The sequence below is a fragment of the Marmota monax genome, unplaced genomic scaffold (genome assembly GCF_021218885.2).
Source record: "Marmota monax isolate L192 unplaced genomic scaffold, Marmota_monax_Labrador192_F-V1.1 WCK01_AAM20220418_F8-fsc00008, whole genome shotgun sequence".
Taxonomy (NCBI): Eukaryota; Metazoa; Chordata; class Mammalia; order Rodentia; family Sciuridae; genus Marmota; species Marmota monax.
In genome coordinates this window covers 21,685,034-21,704,680 of record NW_026694432.1, presented here as the reverse complement: position 1 = coordinate 21,704,680, position 19,647 = coordinate 21,685,034, and the positions used below count along the sequence as shown (strand labels likewise).

General features: G+C 48.4%; 1 protein-coding gene across 3 annotated transcripts in view; it reads right to left on the bottom strand.

Annotated features, from left to right (window-relative positions):
- Positions 1–1,246: 1,246 nt before the first annotated feature.
- LOC124075360 (RH-like protein) overlaps positions 1,247–19,647 on the bottom strand; it is a 38,384-nt gene continuing 19,983 nt past the window's right edge. For 2 of the 3 annotated variants that reach the window (XM_046418893.2, XM_046418892.2), the window contains exons 6-10: positions 18,994–19,128; positions 15,783–15,907; positions 10,419–10,498; positions 6,856–6,929; positions 1,247–1,444 (exon numbers count right to left, since the gene is read on the bottom strand). In XM_046418893.2, the coding sequence (XP_046274849.1) occupies positions 1,418–1,444; positions 6,856–6,929; positions 10,419–10,498; positions 15,783–15,907; positions 18,994–19,128 (441 nt within the window). In that variant the 3' untranslated portion in view covers positions 1,247–1,417. The remainder of the gene's footprint in view (positions 1,445–6,855; positions 6,930–10,418; positions 10,499–15,782; positions 15,908–18,993; positions 19,129–19,647) is intronic. The other variant, XM_046418895.2, reaches the window with a different exon arrangement.

Below are 19,647 nucleotides of genomic sequence, written 5' to 3'. Positions count from 1 at the left end.
ATGGGGGTGTGAGCACATTGGAAGAGAGAGGCCCGTGACCCAGCCGCTGGGCACTCGTCCACTGCCACGGATTCGGGAGGAAGGAAGAAAGATGTAACGCAGTCAGGTCACAGTGTCCTGGACACTGATGTTCACGTTTACCATTGAGAGAAAGAAGGAAAGGAGAAGGACTTGACACCTGCCCTCAGGTGACACCATTTCTTTGTTGTTCTGATAATAAATTGGATCCTGTGTTTCATTTTATATCTGAGCTGAACCACTCAGCTCAACAGACCAGCAAGGTCAATCATAATGACATATTAGCTACCAAGAGCCCTGAGTCTGTTCCTCTTGGAACTCCTTTGTCCCCCAGGCTTCCTATCTCTGCAAAATAGGGTACATGTTAGCCTGCGTGAAACACAAGCTCTATCTTAGATGAATTGGATGTATGGGACTCCTCCATATCAGCCACTGTCTGCCTACTGCTAGTTTGAATATTTCCCTGTCATCAGGAAACTGTTCAAAGAAATGGAAATATTGCTGCTGTCATCCCCCAAGAAATGACTCACAAGGTTTTTGGGGTTTTTTTTTTTTTTTTTTTTTTTGATCAGGGATTGAACCCAGGGGCGCTTACCCGCTGAGCCACATCCCCAGCCGTTTTTTGTATTTTATTTAGACATAGGGGTCTCAGTGAGTTGCTTAGGGCCTTGCTAAGTTGCTGATGCTGGCTTTGAACTCACAATCCTCTTGCCTCAGCCTCCAAAATTGCTGGGATTACAGGCATGTGCCACCATGCCTGGGGGCTTATGAGTTTTTTTGGATAGATATATAGAATGTGGAAATGGGAGGGCATCTCACAAGTTGAAATCCATCCACTCTTCTATACATGAAAGGACTCAGACCATGGAAACTTCTTCCTCAAGGTCAGGTAACTAGTTCAATCCTGAGGCAGCCCATCTCCACCCCACTGTTGACCCCAGCCTCTGTCCCCACAGTGCAATTCAGGACAAGCTCAGAGTGCTGGGCTAAGAGCATGTTTGCAAGGACTGAATGTGAGTGAGTTCTTCATTTTCCCAGTTCGTATCTCTGCTCTGCTGCTGCAGACAGTTACCTGGCTAGCACCTTCTGTTGAGCATGAGAAAGAATCTAAGGATTGTTAATAGAATTGAACCAAAACCTTAATTATGTGTCTGCAACCAAAAATATTGGTAGTATCATCTTTAATGAAATGATATTATTTGAAACTATCATTAAATTACTACTTAAGCAAGTTTTCAGTCTTTTATTTTTTAATGTCAAATCCATCTCTGACCTTGTGCCATTATTCAACATAAGAAGACCTTGCTGTAGTGACATCGCGTACAAAGATGGGCACCAGGGACAGGAAGCTGGCTTGGTTCCAAGATCAGTCTGTCGTGTTATTCTTGGATGCTTTTGCTTAAAATCCAGCAGCCAAGTGAGGAAACTGTAAAAGCAAAGCAAGCATTTATATTAGAGATGAACCCTGGTCCTCTTACATTTTATATTCATACTGATTCCAGTTTTATCCCTCTTTTTTTTTTTTTTTTTTTTTGAGACAAGTTCTCACTAAGTTGCTGAAGCTGGCCTCAATCAGCGATCTTCCTGCCTCTGCCCCCAGTAGCTTGGATTACAGGGGTGCACCACTTCATACAGCTGTGGCTTGAACTCTTGAAGCTTATATGAACCTAATTTTTTTATTGGTTTATTTTAGTTGTAGATGGACAAAATACTTTTATGTATTTATTTATTTTTGGGTACTGGAAATTGAACTTGCAGGCACTCGACCACTGAGCCACATCCCCAACCCTATTTTGTATTTTATTTAGAGACAGGGTCTCTGAATTGCTTAGCACCTCACTTTTGCTGAGACTGGTTTTGAACCCGTGATCCTCCTGCCTCAGCCTCCCAAACCCTGGGATTACAGGCATGTGCCACCACACCCAGCCCATTTTATTTATTTTTATGTGGTGCTGAGGATTGAACCTAGTGCCTCACATGTGCTAGGCAAGCGCTCTACCACTGAGCCATAACCCCAGCCCCTGAACACTTTTTTAAAATTTTGTTGCCCAGGCTGGCCTTGAACTTGGGATCCTCATGCCTCAGCCTCCTGAGTTGCTGGGATTACAGGTGTGCCTCAGCATACCTGGCGCATTTAGATTAATAGTCACTTGGCGTTTGTTTGAAAACCTCTAGTAATGGAAACTTGGCACTCACTCTTTTTTTTTTTTTAAGAGAGAGAATTTTTTAATATTCATTTTTTAGTTTCCAGCGGACACAGCATCTTTGTTTGTATGTGGTGCTGAGGATCGAACCCGGGCTGCACGCATGCCAGGCGAGCGCACTACCGCTTGAGCCACATCCTCAGCCCTGGGCGCTCACTCTTGTCACATTTTGCAAATAGTTGAAATTGTCGAAACTGTTCTGCATCGCCCACTGGGCCTCATAGGGAGAAGTACTCTTCTCGGTGCCAGTCCTTAGGTCTCCTTCGGGTGTCCTCTTCTGTAGGCCGAGGACACCAAGTTCTTTAGTGCTGGGTCAGCCTGCCATGCTGCCAAGCAGCCGCGCTGCATGTTTTGTGACCTTGGGTCACAGTCCTTGGCTGGAGATGGGGTGCTGACCTTGGGGGCATTTCCTACAGATCAGTCAGGGCACAACTACCCAGTGAGAGAGTTGCTAGCACTACCTGCACTGCAGAGAGGGGAGGCCAGTGTTCTACAAGCTCACGCGAGTGAACATGGGAGAGCCCAGGTCTGGCTGACTCCAGAGCATTTTGTTTTGTTTAATATTTATTTAGTTGTAGGTGAACACCAGTATCTGCTTGTTTTTAATGTGTGGTGAGGATTGAACCCAGTGCCTCACACATACAGGGTAAGCACTTCACCACTGAGCTACAGCCTCAGCCCTCCAGAGCGTTCTTAGAATGTGGAGTTTGATCTCATTTTATTTTTATTTAAAAGAATTTTTTTTGTGTGCTAGGGATTGAACCCAGGGCCTTGTGCATGTGGGGCAAGCAACTGAGGTATATCCCCAGCCCCGATCGCATTTTATAGATTAAAAAAAAAATGGAGCCCAACAATGTGAACTGCCCAGGCCTCCGCCTGCCCGGTGAGCAAGGACAGCATGCAGAGCCCCTTCCAGAACAGAGCTCTTAAGCCTCTGAGACCAGAAAAGTCCACCGCAGGCTCCTGATCTATTTTCCTACTTTAAAAGCTGGCTTTTCTCCTTCCATTGACAACCATTTATTGGACCCTCCTGTGTGCTTAGAACATTTATTTAAAACCAGAAGAGGGTGATACCAGTGTGGCAAGGCTAGGTTTTTTAAGTTGCAAAATTTAAAAAATTATGCATTAAAACAGCAAGAGGAACTCAACACATTTTGCTGCATTTTTGGGTCCAGAGGGTACCGATATTTATATTTCTTGGTATAAAATCATTTAAAAAGCGACCTCCAGGCACTAGAGGTGTAACTCGGTGGCAGAGCACATGCTGAACACACCAAGGCCCTGGGCTCCACCTGCAGCACCAGCGGCCTCTTGGTGTGGTGCTGCAGATACTGCAGTCAGAAGCCCGTGGATGATCCACAGCGTACTGTCCACCCTGCACGCTGGTCCTGCCACCCTACTGAGTGCAAAACTTTCTTTTTTTTTTCCCTGATACTGGGAATTGGAACCCAGGGCCTTGTGTATGTGATGCAAGCACTCTACCAACTGGGCTAGATCCCCAGCCCCTAAAACTTTCATTTTATGGCAAAATTGCCCCACTCCAGTTTGGGAGTTTCCAGTCACCAGGGCTCAAGCCACCTCACAGCCTTTCCACAGACTCCACCGAGCCGGGCTGCTGCACGCTCCATCTGTCCTCGCAAATGGTCTCTTCCCCTGGAGGGCCTCTCAGTTCCGGCTGCCTAGCCCAGTCCAGCGCAACTTCAAGTTGATTTTCCGTGACGTCCCCAACCCATGACCTCCTTCCTCTTATTCTTCCAGCAGCTACTGCCAGGGTGACAGTCCTTACTAGGTAGATCTGTGCACATGCAAAGATTCCTCCCAGCTAAGTGCTTAAGCCCCACTTCCTGGGTCCTCCTCACCATGCTCAGAACAGGAGTTTGCCCTCTGTAGACTCACAAAAAAGCTCCTCATCCGACTTCAGAAAGGTTGATTGTGGAGTTAATTTTAAACAGTAGATGTCAGGGGATCTGTGTGCTTTGCAAAGCATGAAATAAAGTCCATGGTTTATTAATTGAAATAAAGAACTGAAGGAGCTGAGAGATGGCTCATTCTCTTAGCAAAGACAAGACCCATGAAAAAATATGTTCTGAACTGAATTTTATAAATCAGTATCGATTGAGAATCACCATGACTACAGGGAAACAAAAGATTAGCACATCTGTGTCCTTGAGACCCAGAACTGTTTTCCTTAAGTTGGTCTCACAGAACTTAAATGTCTGTCACAGATTAGCAGTTCACGTAAGGGAATAAGTTAGTGCATGAATGCGTATGTGTTCACAAACCAGACAAGGACGAGATGGACGCCCCCTCTCAGACAGCACCAAAGTGTGAGCCCCTAGGGAAGGAACAGCTGAGCTAGCTTCATTTATTATTATTATCATCGTTATCATCATTATTATTATGCACTGGGGATCCAACCCAGGGCCTCAGAGAAGCAAAGCACATGCTCTACCACTGAGCCCCACTCCCAGCCCCGGAGCTAGTTTTAATGGTCCTTTCAACTCCAACTGGTTTGATGAAGTACAATAAGGGTATCCAATAATGTTTAAAATGTCTTGTTGGACAGTTAAAACAAACAAACAAAAAAACACCTCTGGATTTATGAGCTCTGCAAGTTTGAATCCTTGCCTCTTTAATGGTTATTTGGCTTTCAAATGCAAGCTGAAAATGGTATTATTCTGAATAAATGGTTCCACTGAGCTACAAGAAAATAAATCAGCCGACCGCCCAAGTGGTGGTGGGCAGAAGAGCTGTTCTCTGCTGGCTGCCCGCAGCACGTGCATATGTGGTGTCTCTGGAGCCAAAGAGACATCTGTTCTGATTCCTCTCATTCCATCTACTAGCTGTCATTTTGGACAAGTTACTTAAACCCCTTCAGCCCCAATCTCCTTATCTTTAAAATTGGGATACTCGCCCTCATGCAAGCTTATTGTGAGGATAAAATCTGATGATGCTGAAAAGCATCTAGCACAAAATCAGAAACAGCAGGCTTGCTCTGTGAGAGCTACTGTGTTCACACAACCCTCCCTGGGTGGCTAAACCCCTAGTGATAAACTTCCACATTCACTTAGTGGTTTGTGTTTTCCAGGATGTTGTTACAAATATTATTGCTTCATTTGATCTTCATACAGCCTAGTGAGATAGGAAGAAAGATAATTATTCAGCTGGGCACTGGGGTGCATGCCTATAATCCCAGCGACACAGGAGGCTGAGGCAGAAGGATTGCAAGTTTGAGGCCAGTCTCAGCAACTTAGTAAGACCCTCAGCAAGTTAGTGAGACCCTGTTTCAAACTTTTAAAAAATGCAAAAAGGGATGGGGATGTAGCTCAGTGATAAAGAACCCCTGGGTTCAAGTCCCAGTACCAAAAAAAAAAAAAAAAGAAAGAAAGAAAAGAAAAAAGAAAAAGAAGAAAAAGCAAAAGCAAACTAAGAAAGTAGTTGAGCAAGTGCCAGGGAATGGAACAAGGAGGGATAAAGAGTGAGCAATTTCAAAGAGGCAAATGTTTGGGGGTGATGAACGTGTTCCTTGTCTTGACTGTGTGATGGGGTCATAGACATGTGGAATGTACCCAATTGTGTGTATACTTTAAGTAAATGTAATCCATGGCATGTCAGTAGTATCTAAATAAAGCTGTTTGAAGGGAAGGAGGAAGGAGAGGCTGTTCTCTCTGAAGGTCCCCCTGCTTGTTCCCTGACAGCACACTTGCCCAGGCCCACAGCAAAGCTGCTTCTGTGTCTCCTTCGTGGTCAGTGTGTTGGAGGTTGGTGGAGGAAGGACTGGTTTGGGAGAAGAGCTGGTGCCTCTTCTGCTCACAAGGCATGAGGCTGGGCCTTCACCTGACCTCTCTCGGCCAGCCTCCCTTGGCCATACTGACCCTGCTTGCCTAGCCTGCCCATGGCACTGATTGGAGGATTGATTTCCCAAGGACACACATCAGAGTGCTGTGTGCGCTGGGGGTGTGAATCTAAGGGAGGAGGGCAGTGGGGCGACAGGCATGATCCTGACCTCCTTTCTAGAGCAGTCACGACCGTGAAAGCTACGTTGTAAGAGTCCGCCACAGCCCTTGAGTCCTATAAGTGCTGAATCCTTTGGCTAAGAGACCCCAGATTCCTATTCTACATGTTTCCCTGTGTCCACTCTAATTTATCCAGAATTGTGTTCTAGATTCAGGGCTGTCACTCACTGTGAGGGCCTGCACCGGCCACACCTCCACTGGCCACACTGGCCACGCCTCCACTCTGAGCATCTGTTAAAGGGGGGGCGGGGAGCCAGCCGCATGGGCCCCTGGGCCCCTGGGGTTTCTTCGGCTCCTACATTGCAGGTTCCATCACCCTCTTGTCCTACTATCTCTGCCTGCTTAGTCATCCAGATGGGGAGGGCAAGTGTGGCCAGTGGCTCTTCTCTCCTCCCTGACCTTCAGAGACATCGAGGCCTTGGGGTGATGATAACCTTTACCAGCTCCCACCGACACACACACACCTCTCATGGGCGTGCACCATGGATTTGCCCCTCCCAGATGCTGTTCACCTGGTTTTTTGTCTGATAAACACCACGTTCACATGTGCACCCAGATATCTTTTTAATCTTATCCACTCAGAAGCTATCATGTGAGTTGGTAAAAAAAAATCTTACCTCCCAGAAAGTTTGATCTTCAAAATATTTAGCCTCATGAGGTGCTTTCCAGATTTTGAGTCTTAGAAGCAAACCTTAAACAAATGATAATTCGGTGTTAAAACATTCGGAGCGCAGCCTTTATGATCTCAAGATGAATCAAGATACTGTGCGTAGGGCTGGGGATGTGGCTCAAGCGGTAGCGCGCTCGCCTGGCATGCGTGCGGCCCGGGTTCGATCCTCAGCACCACATACAAACAAAGATGTTGTGTCCACCAAATACTAAAAAATAAATATTAAAAAAAAAAAAGATACTGTGCGTAAACTTTGGGGTCTCAACAGAAACCCGTGGGGCCCACCTTTGGGGTCAGGCAAGTGGAAGCACTGTCCTTCCTGGACCCGTTTCACTAATTCTGTGGACTTTTTCTAAAAGGAACGGGCAAGAGCAGCATTTGCCAAAGGGTCCAGACGATGCCGAGCAGGTTCGGCGGCCCCCAGCTCTGACACCCTTCCCAAGATGAGCAGAAGGGCCATGGCAGCCTGTGCCTCACTCAAAAACTGACCCGTTCAAAACACAAGAGCCACCATGGACGGAGACTCCCCACACGCCCTGGCCGGTCAGTCTTCACCAGCCTCAACACCTCCCAGACTTCAACTTAGCCCCCTGTGGGGGCTGGGCTGTGGCTCAGTGGTGGAGCGCTGCCTGGCATGGGTGAGGCCCTGGGTGCACTCCTCAGCACCACTTACAAATAAATAAAATAAAGGTCTGTTGACAACTAAAAATAATTTTTAAAACAGACACCACTTATGTAGAAAGGATAGTTATAATCACTTGCTTTTATTCCTATTCTTTTTCCTGTCCAGTCTCTGCCTAGAGAGCTTGACCCTCGGGGTCCCTTGGCTCTGCAGTCAGGTGAACTTCCCAGAACACGTCGTGTGTGACATGTCGTGAGTGCTGACCTTTTATTTGCAGCCAGAAAATGCTCCTCTTGGGTTTATCCCTATACATATGTGGGGAGGTTTTTAAAAGACAAGGGTCTAGCTAGGAATGGTGGCGCACGCCTGTAATCCCAGCAGCTCGGGAGGCTAAGGCAGGAGGATCATGAGTTCAAAGCCAGCCTCAGCAACTTAGTGAGACTCTAAGCAACTCAGTGAGCACTGTTCCTAAACAAAACACAAAATAGGGATGTGGCTCAGTGGTTGGGTTCAATTCCTGATACCAAAGAAAAAGACAGACAAGTATCTGACTGTATTACTGAGGTTGGCCTCTAATTCCTGGGTTCAAACAATCCTCTTGCCTGAGCCTCCTGAGGAGCTGGGACTAGAGGTACACACCACAGCACCCAGCTATCTTGGCATTTTAAATTATGATTGGTTCCAGTGTATTGAATAAGATTAACAAGAGAAGGCATGTGCTTTGTGAATTGATATTTTTCTTTGTGAATTGATACCTCTAATTGGTATTGGCATGCAGGGTGTAAACAGCACTCATCATAAAGCTAAAATTATTCAGAAATCCTCTCTAGTGCCTATGTGAATTTTCCAGATAACTAAGGCTTCCCCTTATCACTGATGAACAGCTCTCTAAAATGTTTGTGTGTGTGTGTGTGTGTGTGTGTGTGGTGTGGGGGGCACAGAGGATTAAAACCAGGGACACCTAACCACCGATCCACATCCCCAGCCTTTTTATTTTTTATTTGAGACAGGGTTTTGCTTAGTTGCTTAGGGCCTCGCTAAGTTGCTGAGGCTGGACTTGAACCTGCAATCTCTTGCCTCAGCCTCCCAAGCACTGGGATTACAAGCATGCACCACCACACCTGGCTTAAAATATATTTTCTTGTCTTAAGAGATGATACTGGACAGATTTAGAGACTTTAAAAAAAAAAAACAGAGGGCTGGGGATGTGGCTCAAGCGGTAGCGCGCTCGCCTGGCGTGCGTGGGGCCCGGGTTCGATCCTCAGCACCACATACAAAGATGTTGTGTCCACCGAAAACTAAGAAATAAATATTTTTAAAAAATTTAAAAAAAAAAAAAAACAGAGCCATCGTTAGGAACATCCATCCATGAAACGCACCGTGTGCCTCGAGGCCTGTGTCCAGCCGGCCTGTTGGTCTGCGCCTGGCTGCCCAAGCGTTTCTTGTTCTGGGCTCTTGACAATTGCTTGTCCTCTCCCAGGCTCTGTGTTTCCACCTCCAACTTCTGCCCATGTCTGTCACCCCTGGAAACCTATCCTCCTCTCATCTGCTGCTTGGAATCTACCGGTACTGGGAAGCCCGCCCAGCTGGACAGCATTGTAGACGGCCCCAAGGCTCAGTGGGGCCTCCCTTAGCCAGCCCCAGGCCTGGCTTCAGCAGTTCAGCGGGTGCTTTCTGGTTGTTTTGAGGCTTTTGGCCCCTCCCACTGTCCAGGTTTTTTCAGAGTTTGTGTGTGGTGTGGGGAGGGGACCCAGGGCCTGGAGCCCGCCAGGCAGGGACACTAACCACCACGGAGCCACCCGCCAGCCCTGCCCAGTAGTTTTAGGCACCAGCTCCCTAAAGAGTTGGCCTTGCTCTCCCAGGAGTGCACAGGTGTCCTTCCCACTGTTCTGTTTTTGGCTCCCAGGCGCCCACCAGACAATGTGCAAGTCGGTGTCACCTTGTAAATACCAGCGATGACGGCAGCTGGAGACCGAGAGTCCCCATGTAGAGTTGCCAGATAGAATATAGGGTGCTGGTTTAGTTCCGAATTTGAAAAGTGGGTGCCTTGAGTTTCCATTTGCTAAATGCAGCAGCCCAGCCTGGGCTTGGCTGGCGGGGCTTAGCTGGGCGGCCACCAGGAGCAGAGCGTCGGCTCACAGAGCCAGCGCTCCTCCGTGTCCACTCAGTCATCTCAGATTTTTTTTTTTAAAGAGAGAGTGAGAGAGAGAGAGAGAGAGAGAGAGAATTTTTAATATTTACTTTTTAGTTTTCGGGGGACACAACATCTTTGTATGTGGTGCTGAGGATCGAACCCGGGCCGCACGCATGCCAGACGAGCACGCCACCGCTTGAGCCACATCCCCAGCCCCCATCTCAGATTTTATTGACAGCTAAGGCCAGGCTTGAGCCAATCTCATGCCCTAAAATGACCCAAGTCCCTTCAAGAATCATCTTCATATACTTTCCCCCTGGGCAGGAAGCCCGATGGTTATCACTGCAATCCTTTCATTTGCAGAGAAGCTAACCAGGCCCAGACAGAGCGAGGAAAGGCCAGTGTCACCCAGCCCATGGTGTCTTCTGTGCCACTGGGCCTCTGTTTGGCTTCCACCCCCTGCCTAGGGCACGTCCCACGGGGGCCTAACCAACAGGAGGCCTTGGCTTGTGAAATGCAGCCGGCAGCTCTGGGCAGGTGTGATGGCCTCACCCAGCTGCCCGTCGGCTGCAGGCGGCCTCCGAAGGCCTTTCCATCTCTGAAGTTATTCTATGATTTTTTTTTTAAATCAGGGTCTGAGCCCTTTGCCTCCTTGAGCTGGAGCTGAGGGGTCCGTTGGTGGGGGGGGGGGGGGGAGGGTGCCCACAGAGCCAGCCCGGGGTGCCCATGGAGCCTGGGCCCGCGTCATACCAACCTGTCAGGAGACCCGAGGCCAGGCTCATCAACGAGCAGAAGCTGAAAGCCCCCATCATCGTGAGCATCTGGTTGCCAGTCCTAGAGATGACAAAGCGAAGGGTCACTCAGGCACCCACTGCAGAGGTCGTCAGGGACGAAAGGACAGTTGGCATCAGCCACTGCCAGGATGGGCCATACGAGGAGACCACGGTCCCCACCCCAGCTGGTCCCTATCATCACCCCATATTCCTGGAATATACTTCCGGGCTATATTCCCGGGTTCCCTCTCTTCCCAAGGTCACCCCAGGGCATCACTTTCTCTTGCTGAGAATCCAACCCAGTGCCTCGCTCAGGCCCCTGAGCCACCACCCCATCCCCCAGGGCATCGCTTTCAAAATTAAATAAGTACAGGGTCCCTGGGAGCTGGGAGTGACTTCCCAGGTTCACCGAGCCTCGCCCTCCCCTCCACTGCAGCCACAGACCGTCCTGCAAAACACGCAGTTTGTAAGTCTTTTCTGTTTCTCATTTCACAGCTCCGCAGGCAGTGGGCAGGTCCCCCTTTGGAAAATGAGGAAAGAGGAACCTCACTGCACTTCTGTTTCATCTTGGCCAGTCAATAAACCTGGCTTTCCTGGACACACGTTGTGCAGTGGGGGAAGGGTGACAGTACCCACCCAGTGGCATTGGGTGGGGGGTCTTGCTGACCCTCGTGCAGGGCAGGTGTGGAGGATTAGTAGCCCGGCTGGAAAGGCAGCCAAGGCCCCTCCAGGTGGCCAGGCCAGGCCCCCATCTCTACCTCCTTTGTCTACCTTGAGAAGTGGGCCTCCTCCCCAGCACCCAGCACAACTCAGGCCATCAACAGCTCAGGGAAGTGTTTGTTGAATGAATGAAAAATCAAGTAAGTTGCCCAGTTCCTTGATCCACTAACAGCAACTTTTAGAGAAAAATGCAGCACGTGTGTGAACCTGCAGACATTCTTAAACAGATGTAAAAGAGCTAAACATAAGGGAACAGTGATAAATTAGACTGCATTAAAATCAAGAACTGTTATTTATCAAAAGACACAAGAAAGTGAAAGTAACTCACAAAATGTGAGAAGATATTTATAATATGTGTGTGTGTAAATATATATATATATATATATATATATATATATATATATATATATATATATATAACAAAGGACCCATATTTTGAATATATAGAGAGTTCTTACCAATCAATAAGTAAGAGAACAACACAATAGAAAAATGGTTTAGGAACCTGAACAGACATTTCACAAGATACTCAAATGTCCAAAAAGTGCCCTATGAAAAGTTCTCTCCCCACCCACCCAGTACTGGGGATTGAACCCAGGGTGCTCTCTCAGTGAGCTACCACACCACCCCTTTTTATTTTATTATTTGTTTATTTATTTTTTAGTTATAGGTGGACACAATATCTTTATTTTATTTTTACGTGGTACTGAGGATCGATCCCAGTGCCTCATGCATGGTAGGCAAGCCCTCTACCTCTCAGCCACAACCCCAGCCCCGTCCCTTCTCATTTTTTGAGACAGGGTCTCACTACATTGCTGAGGCTGGCCTCAAATTTGTGATCCTCCTACCTCAGCCTCCTGAGTAGCAGGATTATAGGCATGCACCACCATGCCCAGCTAAGTGCTCCTTTTAACCAATCTTTGAGGAAATTAAAATTGAAACATTATGTTGGTAGCTAAATGGCTAATTAAAAAGAAAGAAAACACTAAGTGTTAGAGAACACAAACAGGGGAACTCCTCCATACTACTGGTGATTAGATATGCGTGCACTGTCATGGAAAACCGGTGATATTGACCAAGACTTCGCATTTGGACACCAAATGATAACAACAGTTCCACTTCTAGGCCTAAACTCAACAGAAGTGCATTCGCATTCTCAAAACAAATGTGCTAGAACATTCACAGGGGCAACTCCACAATATTCATACTCCCTCCAAACTTCAAACTACCCACGTGCTCATCAATAACGGACACTAAATCACATCATCTTCACACGATAGGACAGTTGTCCTCACTTGTCCTCCAGCGACTCATCGACCATAGGGCCAAACTCATGGCCAGAGTTATTTACCTCATTCTCCTTCAACTTGGCTCTCTGCAGACAAGGAAGCTCATGAACTCCAACACATGTGTCCTCACTTCCGGCCCAACAGGGGACATCCCCACCCAGTTACACCCCTGCCACTATTGTCATAAAGACATTGGGCCAGTTACCTTCCCCACGCTGTCTGCCACCTGGCCCCTGCATGTGATATGGTTTTGTGTGGACCTCGCCTAGGGTGCTGGGCCTCTCCTTGCAGCGGAATATTAAATTCTCATTCCAATGACATTGGCCCCCTTAGCATTGCCACTCGTCACCTGTATGAATTAAGACCAAGCACGATGGAACACTATACTTCAGTGAAAAAGGAACAGTCTGCAACAGTGCTCAACACATGGATGAATCGCCACAGTGCCGAGCAAAAGACTCCAGGCACGCAAAGCACAGGCCGCCTCTGCGGCTGCACCTACATAAAGCATAAAAGCAGGCAAAACTGTCGGAGGCTGCAAGAAGCCAGGTTAATGGTGACCCTGGATGAGGCTTGGAGAGGAATTGGGTGCTGTTTACATGGATTTGTCATCAAATGGTACCTTCCTTTTCTGGATGTAGATTATACGCTAATTAAAAGATTTTTAAAAAATAACAAGTGGCAGAATAGAAGTTAAACTGCATCTACTGACCCATAATGCACATTTTTGTTTATTTATAGATTTTTTTTTCCTTTTTTTTTTGGTATCGGGGATTGAACCCAGGGGCATTTAATCACTGAGCCACATCTCCAGCCCTTTATTACACTTTATTTAGAGACAGGGTCTTGCTGAATTGTTCAGGGCCTTCCTAAGTTGCCGAGGCTGGCTTTGAACTCGTGATCCTCCTGCCTCAGCCTCCTGACTTGCTTGAAGTACAGGCGTGTGCCACTGCATCTGGCCCATAACAGTTTGGACTGTCCTGAGGCCACGGGAAAGCAGAAATGGATGAAGGAGAATTCATCACTGCATTAATAGTTCCCGGGAGTGGTGTGTCCCCACCCCCATGCCAGGCCCTGGCTCTGCCTGCAGATTTCACACAACCCTGTCCGAGGTCTTCTGAGCCAGACTTTACATGGGTGCTTCCCAGAGCAGAAGTCCAGGTGAGGAAAGTGAACAAGCACCCAGCTCTGCAGCTTGGAACCAGGGGCTCTTGGGATTCCAACCAGGCAGGCCTGACTGTGGCAAGACCCTGTCTCAAAATAAACCCAAAAAAGGGCTGGGGATGTGGCTCAGTGATCAAGCGCCCTGGGTTCAATCTCCAGTGGAGGAGGAGGAGGAGGAGGAGGAGGAGGAGGAGGAGGAGGAGGAGGAGGAGATGATTGTTAGGTCCTATTCCCAGTAGGTTTGGGTGGGGCCACAGGATTTGCATTTCTAGTAAGTTCCCTGGTGATGCTGAAGAGAATCACCACCGTGGAGAATCACAGAACCACAAAGAACCCGGGGGACTTGAAGGTGGTTGGCCCACAGGTTAAAGGTCTGCAACTCAGAACAGAATTCGGTCCACCCAATGTTACTCATGATTTTGAGTTTTTTCTTTTTTCTTTTTTTTTTAAACATAATGATTTTTTTTAATTTTTGTTTTTTTTAAAGAGAGAGAGAGAATTTTAACATTTATTTTTTTTTAGTGTTCAGCGGACACAACATCTTTGTTTGCATGTGGTGCTGAGGCTCGAACCCGGGCCCCACGCATGCCAGGCGACCGCGCTACCACTTGAGCCACATCCCCAGCCCCGGTTTTGAGTTTTTTCACCAGTGTTTGGGGAGCACATGCCGAGCTGTGGACCCTGGCTTCCCCTGAAAACACTGGACCTGGTGACACTGAGCCTGGGTCCCTGCACAGTAATGGTTGCCTAGACTTAAAGAGTGACCACCAGCCTCCCTGGGTGGGCCTCATTGTGTACGTGATCTGCCTGGCTCCTTCAGGCTTCTGAGTTTGGGACACTGCTTTTACAGAAGGGAGTTCTGAAGCCCAGAGAGAGGAAGCAATTTACCTAGAGTAACACAGCTGTCAGAACAGTGGCAGACACATCACTGGTACCCGTTGCCCAGGTGCCTTTCCACACAGACCACCTTCCCCATTCCGGGGGGCGGGTCCTCCTCACTCAGTACTCCTGCATCATGGACGGCTCCCCACCCCAGAAGCTTCCTACAATTTGGGGCTATGGTCACCTCCTCAATTGTTGGAGCTCCCCAGGATCCAAGAAGTGGAAGAGAACTCCACCCCTCCACAGTTTCTCAGAGATGCTTCCAATCACAAGCTCAAACCCCACTTCAGCCACCCTTAGAGTCAGGTTCCAGCCAAGTGACCTTGGGCAGATCACTGAAGAGATTTTATATATATATATATATTTTAGTACAATGAGTAGCACTTAGAAAGCAGGCAGCAAACGATATGAGTGATCACATCAACGCTGTATCAGTTCATCTGTAAAAATGTTAGTCTCAATTTATAGGAGCCGCATCCAGCAAAAGCTCACACAAGCTGCGCACGGTGGCGCACGCCTGCAATTCCAGCAGCTCAGGAGGCTGAGGAAGGAGGATCATGAGTTCAGAGCCAGCCTCAGCAAACTCAGTGAGACCCTGTCTCTAAATAAAATACAAAATAGGTCTGGGGATGTGACTCAGTGGTCGGGTGCCCCTGAGTTCAATCCCTGGTACCAAAAAAAAAAAAGCTCTGATAAGTTGAGTGCTTATTGCTATCCATTTTCTGGGGGACACATAACCTGCCTCTTGTCCAGAAGCCCATGATCCCCCCTCACAGTGAGAAGGCCACCAAGTCCCTTCTCTCTGTGCCTTGGGGCTGGCTTAGGACTTTCCTACCTCAACTTCTTAAATCTTAACCTTACATCATGGGCACCCCGTAGCCTTCCAACAACCCATGAGCAGAGACAGCCTCACTGTCCCCAGTCACACTTGGACAACCAAGGAGGGAGAGTTTCTGTGGCATCCCAGCAGGACACTGGAGGGAATGACTTCAAGACCAGCCCCTGCGGGCTCTTGACCTCAACCTGAACTCTGTGGCTTGCGAAACGGGCCCAGTGGGCTTCGGCCGATTGATCGGGGCCCTTCCGCCCCACACCTCGGCCCTGCACCCAGCTGCCCCAGGGAGGAAGTGGCCTGGAGAAGTGACAACCGTCACATAGGAAGAAGTCATCGACCAACTTATTTCCTGAGGCCTACTAAGTGCCTGGGCCCGAATGCACCCGCCTCCCAGGGCTCTGGGGACACTTCCTAGTGCACTGCAACAGGGCCAGGAAGTGAGCTGAGGTACCCACATCTTGGATGAAGAGGTCCAGAGCAGCAGCACGATGTAGGTGGCCACCCCGAGCAGGCCCGGCAGGCCAAAGGTGTAGTGCACACCACTGAAGTCCTGGGTCACCTGCACGTAGTTAAAACTCGCCTGGGGACAAATAACATTATAAGTATATCTGCAAGTGACACTCCCCTGTTCCCTCCCCACCCTTTTTTACAGATCCTAGGTATCCAGGCCACCAGGGGTGATGGACGTGAGGCTGGCCTAAGGAAGCCTTTCTCACAAAAAAACAAATAACCCAATCAATAACTATGCCAAGGAACTGACAGACACTTCTTGGAAGAGGATATGCAATCAATCAACAAACCTGAAAAAATGTTCAACATCTCTAGCTATTAGAGAACTGCAAATCAAAACTAAGATTTCATCTCACTCCAGTCAGAATGGCAGTTATCAAGAATACAAGCAACAATAAGTGTTGGCGAGGATGTGGGGAAAAGGCACACTCATACATTGCTGCAAATTGGTGCAGCCAATCTGGAAAGCAGTATGGAGATTCCTTGGAAAACTTGGAATGGAACCATCATTTGACCCAGCTGTGCCTCGCCTTGGTCTATACCCAAAGAACTTAAAAACAGCATACTACAGGGACACAGCCACATCAATGTTTAAAGCTGCACAATTCATACTAGGTAACTTATGGAACCAACCTAGATGCCCTTCAGTAGATGAATGGATAGGGAACCTTTGGTATATACACACAATGGACATTGCTCAGCATTAAAAGAGAATAAAATCATGGCATTTCCAGGTAAATGGATGAAGTTGGAGAATATAATGCTAAGTGAAGCAAGCCAATCCCCCAAAACCAAAGGTAGAATATTTTCTTTGATATGAGGAGGCTGACTCATAATGGTGATGGGGGAGAGCATTGGAGGAATGGAGGAACCTTAGAGCAAAGGGATGGAGGGGAAGGGAGGGGGCAAGGGGATAGAAATGACGTGGAACGAGTTAGACATCACTACCCTAAGTTCATGTATAAGACACAAATGGTGTGAAAATACTTGGTGTATAATCAGTGACTTGAAAAACTGTGCTCTATATGTGTAATATGCAATGAGTTGCATTCGGCCACCATGTATAACAAATTAGAATAAATTTTAAACAAATAGAAGAAGCAGCCCTTCTCAGACTTGAACGTGCACTTACATCCCCTGAGACACTTGTTCAAACGCAGAGAAGAATCAGTGGCTCTGAGTGGGGCCCGAGATTTGTCATTTCTGCTATTATTTTACTTATTGAGTTTTACATAGTGCTGAGGATCGAACCCAGTGCCTCACCTGTACTGGGCAAGTGCTCTGCTGCTGAGCCATGGCCCCAGCCAAGACTTGGAGTTTCTGACAAGCTCCCCGGTGGTGCCAATGCTGCTGCCCGCACTCTGAGTAGCCAGGGACTTGTGTGGTCATTACTCACATTAGAGGCTGATAATTCCGTGCTGGGGGCAGGGAGAGGCCGCCTGTCCTTGTAGGATGTTTAGCAGCAACCTGGCTTCTACATTCTTTTTTTTTTTTTTTGGTACCAGAGATTGAATTCAGGGGCACTCGACCACTGAGCCACACCCCCAGCCCTATTTTGTGTTTTATTTAGAGACGGGGTCTCACTGAGTTGCTGAGTGCCTGGCTTTTGCTGAAGTTGGCTTTGAACTCACGATCCTCCTGCCTCAGCCTCCCAAGCCACTGGAATTACAGGTGTGCGCCTGGCTTGGCTTCCACATTCTACACGCGGGTACACCCCGTCTAGTTGTGCCAAGGTGTTACGTATTTGAGCCTTCTGCCTCAAATACATTTCTCTCTTCTTCAATGACTTACCTGTCACCAGTCTCCTCAGATGTCTTCTGCTCCAGGACACATTTCCTGACCTGACCCAGGCCAGCTTAGACATCTAAACTCCAGTAGCACCTGGTTGACCTTGCTGAGTTGCTGAGGCTGGCCTTGAACTCTTGATCCTCCTGCCTCAGCTTCCCAAGCTGCTGGGATTACAGGTGTGTGCCACCGCGCCTGGTCCCTTTTTATTCTTATTTTGAGAAAGGGCCTTGCTAAATTGCTGAGGCATCCTCCTGCCTCAGCCTCCCAAGTCGCTGAGATTACCAGAGGGCGCCACGTGCCCAGCCTTGATATGCACCCTTTGTTGTTCATATCCTCCTTTCATCTCAGGGTTTCAAAGCCAGAGGACATGAAAAGATATCTGTTCACATGCAGAGATGAAAAGCAGACGGCCTTATCTTTGGTCAAATCAAGCTTTGGTCAATATTTTGAGTTGGAAATGACTCCTGGAATATCCATCGTTTATCCAAATTCAGTCTTCAAATGTCCTTTTTCTCTGTGTCAGTCTTCAAACTCTTTAGGATTTGTTGTCCCTAGACATTTCTCTTAGAAATACTTGATAACTGATTGGCTAGTGTGCAGGATTCTGGTGTAATCATTACCTGCTGAGTACTGAAGGAAGAAAAATCCATCCCTGTGAAGAATTAAACTAAGGAGAGTGGACAGCACCTGGATTATTAGCTGGGTTTTCCCTCTTTGGGTGCTGCTCCTCCTTCCCACACAGTTTGTTAGCAGCAGCCCATGCATAAGCCCTCCACCCCAGCCTAAGCCCAGTCCAAGTTAAACCAAGGAGCCCCTTTTCCAGAAAATTTGGAATTGGGACCAAGAGATTCTACTTGGCTGCTTTTTTTTTTTTTTTTTTTTTTGCTGGGGATTAAACCCGGGGCCCTGTACTCGCACTCTACCAACGGAGCTATATCCCCAGCCCTACCTGGCTGCTTTCTCGAAGCAAAAGACCACATTCTACTGTGTGCAGCAGAAGAGGAGGCAGGTCCACAGAGTGAGAATAGAGCAGATATTCAGAAAAAGCAAAGAAAGAAGCAGAGCAGAAACTTCTTGGCATCTTTTCAAATGCAGTCATTCCAGGGTTTCCAGAAACATCCCTGTCCTTGGGTTCTAGAAACCCTGGCATCCTAAAATAGATCCTTCGTACGCCTGAGCAAACTTGAATGAGCCAAGTACTTGTTCCACCAGCCAACCAGGGTGAGTCCCTCTCCCAGGCTTTGAAGTCAACCTAAGAAGGACCAGCACACGCCTTCCACAGCCCATGGCCCCGCACAGTGCCCACCGGGGACTCAGGAGTCTGCTGATTAAGCCCAAGCAGAGGGTATTCCTTGTCCAATTCCTTACCAGGCACTTGGCTCCCCCAATGGAGATCAAGCCAGCCAGCAGGCCCAGCACCATGGCAATCCAAGGGGAGGAAATCAGGTAGGCTGGCGCACTCGAAGCCACGCCTCCAGCCAGCACAGCGTTGTGCATGTGAACCTGCAAAGAAACAGCAGGGGTGAATGAGGCGAGGCCGGAGGACCCGCCTTGCCCGGAGCTGGAAAGTGGCTTCAGAACAACCCTGTAATGTCCCTCCTGCTCTGTTGTCCCTCAGTGGAGACGACATGGCCTTCATCCATGGGCCTGCCCCAGTCCCACCCCTCAGGCTGGGAGGCAGCAGTCCTTCTGATTGGGAAGCACACAGGGAATCAGTGGGCAGGGGACGTTGCCCACCACCCTGGCCACCCTTATTTGTGATGTGTTCTTGGGCACTTCGAAGAGCAGGGTTTCGCCGCTCCTTGGGACGGGATCCAGTTCCATAAGCCAGGCCTTGTTCCTGGGTCCCATCTCTGGGTGTCCTTCACTCCTGCAGAGCTGGAGTCTGGTCTTGCTCACATCTGGCCCCTTGACTTTAACGAGGCCCCAGAGCCCTGGGCCCCGGCACAGGTTCTGAGCTTTCCTGACCCGATGCCAAGTCCTGCCTCCACAGACGACCCCACCTGTGAGCTCCTAGACTGT